We start from the raw sequence: 7,834 nt of genomic DNA, 5'->3' as shown, positions 1-7,834 counted from the left end.
ACGGGCTGGGCTTCCCGCCGCAGAACGTGGCCCGCGTGGTGGTGTGGGAGTGGCTGAATGAGCACAACCGCTGGCGGCCCTACTCGGCCACCGTGTGCCACCACATCGAGAACGTTCTCAAGGAGGATGCCCGCGGCTCCGTGGTCCTGGGGCAGGTGGATGCCCAGCTGGTGCCCTACATCATCGACCTGCAGTCCATGCACCAGTTTCGCCAGGACACAGGTGAGTGGACTGGCCCCCCACCCCATCCCATCCCACCCCACCCCATCCCACCCGTGGGCCAGGCTGAGACACAAACGCCACCAGCATCACTCCCTCACACCACCTCTAAGGTGGGAGCCTGGGGCTTCAGGAAGGCCAGCCTGCTGATCCCACCTCCCCTCGCTTCCCCCCAAAAAGGGACAGCCTGGCCTCGTCCTGTTTAAGAGTTCAGTCCCAATCCAGCCTCCTAGTTGAGGGCCTTCGGCCAGTTACGTCATCACCTCTCCGGGCTGTTTCCTCATCTGTAGAATGGGTTCATAGCTCTCACCGCCGTGTGAGGATTGAACAAAACTGGGCTCACTGAGCACAGAACGTAGGACACCAGCACTCAGTTATCGCAGTGAAAGGACTTCCCATGCACTCCCTCACTTGATTTTTTCCCATCACGGGCAGTTACGTCTTATGACTGTGTTAGTATTAGCAGCCAACCCATTTTACAGAGTGAGCAACTGAGACTCACAGCAGCTAAGTGATTTAAAGTCAGAGCTGGCATTCAAGCCCAGGCCATTGACTTCCACAGCCAACGCTCTGACTGGGACCCTCTACCGGCTCCCCGTGGTGGTGGTGGTGTCGGGTGGCATGATGCTGGTGGCGTTGATGGGGGCGGGGCCGGAATGATGGAGGAGATAGAGTTGGTGGTGGGAGTTGTGACTGTGTTGCTGACGGCTGTGTTGGTGGTTGTCTTGGGGTTGATGAGATGGCGCGGTGGTGATGGAGAGAATGAGGCTGGTGGCAGTCTTGGTGGCGGTGTGATGGGTGACAATAGTGATAAAAATGGGGAGGTCCAGTCCCAGAGACGTGCCGTCACCGCGGAGATCTCCCCGAGTCGTTGCCCGGTGGTCTCTGTGACAAGCTGGTGGGCAGTGGGGGGAGGGGGGGGCGCGCCTCATGGAGGCGGCCGAAGAATCCTTGTCCTGTTCGATCCCAAGGGCCAGCTGGTGGGGGCTTGGGGGCCGTCCTGGGAGTCCCTGGAGGGCAGGACCACGTGGAGACAGTAGGACACGTCCCTTCTCCCATGGACCCAGGTGGCTGTTGAAATTTACATGAATTAAAGTTAAACACAGTTTACAGTTCAGTTCCTCGGTCCTGCTAGCCCATTGCCAGTGCTCAGGAGCCACCATGGCTGACACATGGGACAGATAGATCCAGGACGGGGCCGTCATCACGAAGTGCTGAGGGTCGCTCTGCTTCAGAACACGGCGTGGTGCCCGCCGCATGGTCACCGAGTGTGGGGACGCAGGCGAACCCGTCACAAATGGTTTATTGACGTTACTTCTCAGAACATCTATGTTCCCATAACTCCAGGCTTTGACTGCGGTCACTAGTGTGTCAAGCTTTCATTCACGCCACCACATGATCGTTTATTCATTTCCTGCTGTGTGGCCAACCCTGTGCTAAGCACGAGACCACTGCAAGGAGCCGGCCCTGAGCAGAGGGTTGCCACTGGGGGACCTCGGCTGGAGGTCCCGGTGTAGCCGGTGTAGGCGGAGAGCAAACACACACGTAATCTCACAGATCATCAGCTGCCGGTCTGCGAACATGAAATAAACCTGGCCTAGGGGTGGTCACGGAAGGCTCATTGAGGAAGGGATGTCAGAACAGGAGTTTGAGGAGTAAGCGAAGGGTGCCAGTGTTGCGGGCAGGGGAACAGTGCAAAGGCCCTGTGGCAGGAAGGAGAGGACGTTCGAATCCGTTGCGTTTGGTGCCGTAATTGTGAGGAAGGCCACGCAAGAGGAGGTGGGAGCCCGGCCTGGACGGCCACGAAAGGACTTTAAATGTTTCGAACAAGTCACCATCGCGTCCTCGCGCCCATTCTTCCATAGTCCGGTGCCCCTGCCGCGTGCTCTGGTTTCTCCCGGAGGCTGAGGTCGGCCGCAGGAGGCGGCTTTTCTCGCGGCTCGGAGTTTGGTGTTTTCTGCAGATTCAGACCGGGTGCTGGATGGAAATGTTCCAGGGTCTGGTTTGGGGAGTTGGGTTCCTTAGAACAGGGGTAGGCCCCTCCAAGGCTGCCTCGCTGGCCCATTTGTCTTTGATTCCCCCCCCCATGTTGGGGCCCTTTTCACAGCACCCCCATTTGGGTTCCTCGCTCGTCCACCCCCCCTTCAGCAGGCCCTTCCTCTCAGCCGCTCCTCTGCCATGTGCAGCCTCTCTGGGTCCCCCAGAGGTCAGCTCCCTCACTTCCCCACCCCCCCTCCCGGAACTGCTCACTCCACACCTGCCTGTTTGCCGGAAAAGGGAAAAAAGCCCTCATCCCTCCGGGGGAGGGAGGAAGACTGGGAACCTATGGGGCCGGTGGGGACCTAGAAAGCCTGGAAAACTGCTAGAGGGAGGGCCCGATGCCTCCCACCGGACATGCCATAGCGCGCCCACTTCTCCCAGGACATCTTGTCCTCATTGTTAATGGTCCAGGGAAGGCCCTCGGGCAGGTGTCCTCACCTCTCCAGGCCTCAGTTTCCAAGTCTGTGAGATGGACAACAGTGTTGCTTTGCGAGGAAGGTTGTTGGGTTGATGGAAAGAACCAGGCCTGTTATTTTATCCCACAAACCTTGACTATGTGCCTAACGTGTGCTGAATATTATGGATGCACAAGACGAGTCGCAGATCCTAAATCTTAAAAAGATTCTTCTCTTCTCTTCTCTTCTCTTCTCTTCTCTTCCCTTCCCTTCTCTTCTCTTCTCTTCTCTTCTCTTCTCTTCTCTCTCTCTCTCTCTCTCTCTCTCTCTCTCTTTCTCCTTCCCTCCCCCCCACAAAACAATATAACGTTGTAAAACCCAAAGCTTGCATATATGTACTGAAATAGACACAGCTTCTATCTAGATCGTGTCATTATAAAATTCTTGATACGTCCATTGAAGCTGAACTTGAACTTGGGGGATACAGCAGCATGCCCAGCTTTGCTAGTGCCCTAACATTGGAGCCAGCCAGGGTCAGACAGGACATATTTTAGCCTGTGTGGGCCCCACAGTCTCTGTTGACACAGCTCGCCGACAGCGTAGGAGCAGCCATGCATGGTGTGTAGATGAATGAATGCGGCCGTGTTCTCACTCTCAGCTCGTGAGCTGCACAAAAGCAGGCGGAAGGCAGTGGCCTGGGCTGCAGTGTGCCAACCCCTGCCCATCATGTTCTTATCCTGCACATGGGGCAAGCCAGTGCTGGTGCCACGCACGCCCGGCGCGGTGTATGCTGAGATGCCTGCCTGTGGTGTGTGCCGGGGTCGGCGCCCACGCGTGTGCGGGCACACACACGGCCCCGGCCCACGTACACGCCGCCCGTAGAGGAAAGCCAGGGGACAGGCTTGGACCACAGGCCGGGGCTGCTGCTTGCTCAGCCGGCGCCCCCTCACCTCTCCCTCATGGGCTGCTGCCATTGCCCCCGCACAGCAGGTGAGGTTCCCTTTGAAGCCTGGCAGGTCCATGTGGAGGGGAATGCTGTGACCCTGGGCCACATGACCCCTGTGAGGCCACAGCTTCCCTGAGGGTCATTTTCCAGCCCCTCCCCCGGAGCCTGGCTTTCCATGCAGCCCCCACAGCTGGACAGAGACGTGACTTAGCCACTTTCTAGGCAATTCCCTGGACTCCCGGGGCTGGGGGCTGGGGGCAGGGTGGAGGGGCACCTTTCTGACCGCCGGTGTCTCCCATCCTCCTCTCCCTCTGCGGCTGGAGGGGACGTCTGGCAGCCTTCTGCCCTTTCTGTAGCTGGCACAGCTGAGGCTGGGGGAGGCCAGGCTGGGGACCGTCCACACCTGCTGTCCCCGAGGCTCAAAACACGACCGAGCCTGCGCTCCCAAGCTGCCAGGCTGGAGCAACAGGCGGCCCTGCTTCAGCATCTCCCGAGCCGACACCATCCCTTGGAGGGGTGGCCTGGGCTCCACTCAGGCCTGGTCCCTGCCTTTATGGGCACATCTGTCTGAAGACACGCTTGGGCTGTTGGAGACTTGGGGAGGGGGGTGCCCAGATGGAGGAGCAGGCATCACCAGGGAAAACACTGCCAGAATGTAGACTCCTAGGCAGGTCATTGTACAGAGAGAAGACTGAGGCTCAGAGAGGGTGAGTAACCTGCCCAAGGTAACACAGCCAAGCCATCCCAAGGTGGAACCCAGGCCTTGCAAACAGTTCTCAGGGATAAAGAACAAGGTGACCTTCAATGCTGGGCTGAGAAAGTCCCCTCTCCCTTCTCCCTTGAGAGCTGAGTTGGGACCTATTGTCAGGGTTTCTAGCTCCCTAGTTGCAGGACCCTTTGGGACCCTCTCCCAGCCAAGCACGGAGGCAGGGTGCTGGACCTAACATCAGGGCGAGAGGGTCATGCACGTTTGGGTGGGGAGGTGTCTGTCCCATGTGGCACAGGTTCGTCCACACATGGGTGTCATTCATTCCCACCGGTCACACTGCCTCCATTTCCACCATTACGGAGCCTCCCCCCACCCCTTTTGGCCTCTGGCTGCTCATCTGGCTCCGGAGTCTCTTCTGACGCCATCAGTCCATCCTCACTTTTATTTACAGTCAGAGGTGCCTGCTCAGTGCCAGGCCCTGGGCTAGGTCCTGGGGACCCCTGCCTAGTGGGTGTAGGAGCCCAGTGGAGGCAAAGGCAGAGAAAATGATGGAAATGGCAGTTGAGCCCTCTGACCGCGAGGCCACAGATGGCGATCTTGGCTGGCTCTGTGACCACAAGCCCCTCCACCTCCCCGAGCCTCAGCTCCCTGAACTAAAAGGGGAATAAGAATAGGCCGTACCCGAGAGGGTTGTGTGAGGATTAAATGAGGAAATACAGGTAAAGCACAAAGAACATCACTTTGCACATCATGAGCACTCGCGCTCAAGTAGGAACAATGTAAATGCCTCATAGGAGAGGGGCCTTTGGCCGGGCGATGGGCGGAGTGTGTGCCTGAGGCCTCTGAGAGGGAGGGCTTCCCGGAGGGGGAGTCCTCAGAGGGTCTGTGTGGTTTGAGGAACACTTTGAGGCGGAGGGAACCGTGTCAGCCGGTCCCGGAGGAGACCTGGGGCCCGGGTGGGAAGGGAGCTGTGACAGAAGAAAGAGGAGGAGGGAGGGGGGAAGGGAGGCCTCTTGGGTCCCATGGGGCCTGGCGGGGCTGCCAGCTGCTGCTTTTTAGTGGTCAGGCCCCAAGGGACCCAGAGCCACGCTGCAGAACCAGCCTTGTTCATTATGGGTCCTTAGAGGCCAGAGCTGGAGCTGATGCAGAACTTCCTTACAGTCCGGCCGGCTCTCTCCACCAGCCAGCAGGCATCGCCCCATTTGTCAATAGCAAGGCTGAGGCTCAGAGGGAGCCACCGGCCCAAGCAAGGAAGAGGTGGGTCGGAGATTCAGATCCAGGTCGGCAGCGCCCACCCCACGCCCACCCCGCCTGCCCCAGCACCTTGGACAGCGCCGTCAGGGCTCTGCCCACTCCTGCAGGGTTAGGGGTGAGGGATCCTGGGTCAGATCCTCCTCCCGGCCCCTCTCTCTCCCCTCACGTTCCTGTCCCCCTCCCCTCTCCATCCTCTCCTGCTCTCTCCCAGCCCTCCGGCCTCATGGATCTAAGGGAGCTGTAGAGTCCGACCTAGAGATGAGGGAGGTGATGGAAGCTGTAATGGGAGGTGGTGGGTTGGAGTAGGGAGGTGATGGGGAAGGTGGTGAGAGCTGGGGTGGGGGGGATGGGGGCTGTGATTGGAGCTATTCGTGGTAAGGTGGAGGGAGGGGGCACGAAGAAGCAGGTCAGATGGGGAGGGTAATAGCGCTGTCTGTCGTGGGGAGGTGATGGGAGAGGTGACAGGGATGCAGTGGGGGCTGTGACCGAGGTAGTGAAAAAGGTGAGAGTGGAGGGGAGGCATGGGGTTCTATGGGGAGGTGACAGAGGATGTGGTGAGCAGGTGGTGAGGAGGGGCCAGCGTGGGAAGGTGATGGGCAGGGCTGGTCACAGTGGAGGCGCCATTCAGGCTGTGGACAAGGGGTCCCTAGCTTCTTCCTCAGTGTGGAGTTTTCAGGGGGTGGAGGTGCCCAGAGCCCTCCAGACCTCCCTCCCCCCACATCTGTCTTCCTCCTTTCTCTCGTGCCTTTATTACGCTCAGGGGGAACCGCTCCCCGGGACAGCTGCCCCCCCACCATCCCATCCAGCCTCCCAGCTGCCCCTGGCTGATACCAGCCAAGAACATGGGGCCCCGGATCTGGAACTGTCTGCCTCAGGGAGCCTTGTTGGTGAGGCCCAGACTCCAGACTTCCTAGCCGTTCTCCAGGGATGGGGGGGGGGGGGGGAAGGGAGGGGGCATGTGACTTTGGGTAAACCACATTCCCTCCCTCAGCCTCAGTTTCCTCCTCTAATATGGGTCCAACTACAGCACCCATCTCGTGGGATTTTGATCAGTATTCATTCATTTATTCATCGGGAATTTAATGAGCACCTACTGTGTGCCAGACACGGTCCTTAGTACCATGGATGCAGAGTGAGTAGGAAGACACAGACTGCTGCCCTCCACGCCTTCTATTCTGGTGGGTGAAGTGACAGGAGCCACAGGAGGCTGCACACTGAGGAGGTGCCAGGATGGGGGCTATTCCCGACCCTGGGGCCTCAGGAGCCCCAGGTCCTGTGTGGCTGCGTCCACTGGAGCCAAATGCCTGCCTCTCTGGGCTCCTCCCATTGTCTCCCCGGAGCTGCCCTAGGCTGCCACCTCCACCTGCCCAGGCAGTAGTGGCCGGCAGGTGACGGGGTCCCGGAGGGAGTCTGGCACCAGGCCTGGAGCTGAGCGCCCTGAAACGCAGAACAAAGGACGAGGCAATCAAAGGAGGCGGCACTGGCAGCCACGACGGTCCTGCCAGCAGCCACGGCACAGCCACCTCCTCTCCCGGTGACAGGCTGGCCCTGCCGCCATTAGCCCTCGTCCCCTCTCCCTCTGACTGCAAGCCGAGTGCGCCAGGGGAGGCCTAGAACTTACCCGAAATCGCACCATTGTGGAGCCCTCCCCACGCCTCTCTTCTGGGGAACAAAGCTTCATTCATTCCAGGTGCTAGTCACCTGGTGTGGGAATGGGAGTCAAGGGGCCTGGGGTCAAGATGTAGCTCTAATTTGTAAGTGATTTGGGCCATGCCCCACCCCCCCTCTCTCTCAGCTTTTCTCTCTCTCTTTCTCTCTCTCTTTCTCTCTCTCAACCAGTTTCCCCATCTAGACAGAGACTGGGAATTCAGATGGTTACAGGCCTGGGCAGCTAACAGAAGTGTGTGCAGTGGCTGGGAAGGCAAAGGTTTTCAAATGTTGTTCTCTAGTACCCGGCACACAGTAGGTGCTCAATAAATACTTGAAGACATGAACGAGGCCACTGTGACTCAGCTTCCATTAACTGTTGCCGAGAAGGCCAATCCTTGTGGCCACATCTTTGGATGTTTTGGTATCGTTGAAATCCAGGCTTGAGCGAGTCCACCCCAATTTTTAAATGCCTGGTCATTTCCTGCCCTTGGATGTTACCACTGGCCCAGGGGGTCCAAACCCAAATGGAACCCAGACAGCGTGGCTCAGTGGTTGAGCATCGGCCTATGAACCGGGAGGTCAAGGTTCGATTCCCGGTCAAGGCACATGCCCAGGTTGCGG

The 7,834-nt window shown here is 58.8% G+C and overlaps 1 protein-coding gene across 1 annotated transcript in view; it reads left to right on the top strand.

The window, feature by feature from the left end:
- Positions 1–6: 6 nt before the first annotated feature.
- The window catches only part of DTX1 (deltex 1, E3 ubiquitin ligase), a 30,484-nt gene continuing 22,656 nt past the window's right edge, over positions 7–7,834 (top strand). The window contains exon 1 of the mRNA XM_005857040.2: positions 7–222. Coding sequence (XP_005857102.1) covers positions 198–222 — 25 coding nt within the window. The 5' untranslated portion in view covers positions 7–197. The remainder of the gene's footprint in view (positions 223–7,834) is intronic.

This window comes from Myotis brandtii, unplaced genomic scaffold, assembly GCF_000412655.1.
Source record: "Myotis brandtii unplaced genomic scaffold, ASM41265v1 scaffold1064, whole genome shotgun sequence".
Classification (NCBI taxonomy): domain Eukaryota; kingdom Metazoa; phylum Chordata; class Mammalia; order Chiroptera; family Vespertilionidae; genus Myotis; species Myotis brandtii.
The sequence above is the reverse complement of the archived record's forward strand: the minus strand, read 5'-3'. Positions and strand labels throughout refer to the sequence as shown.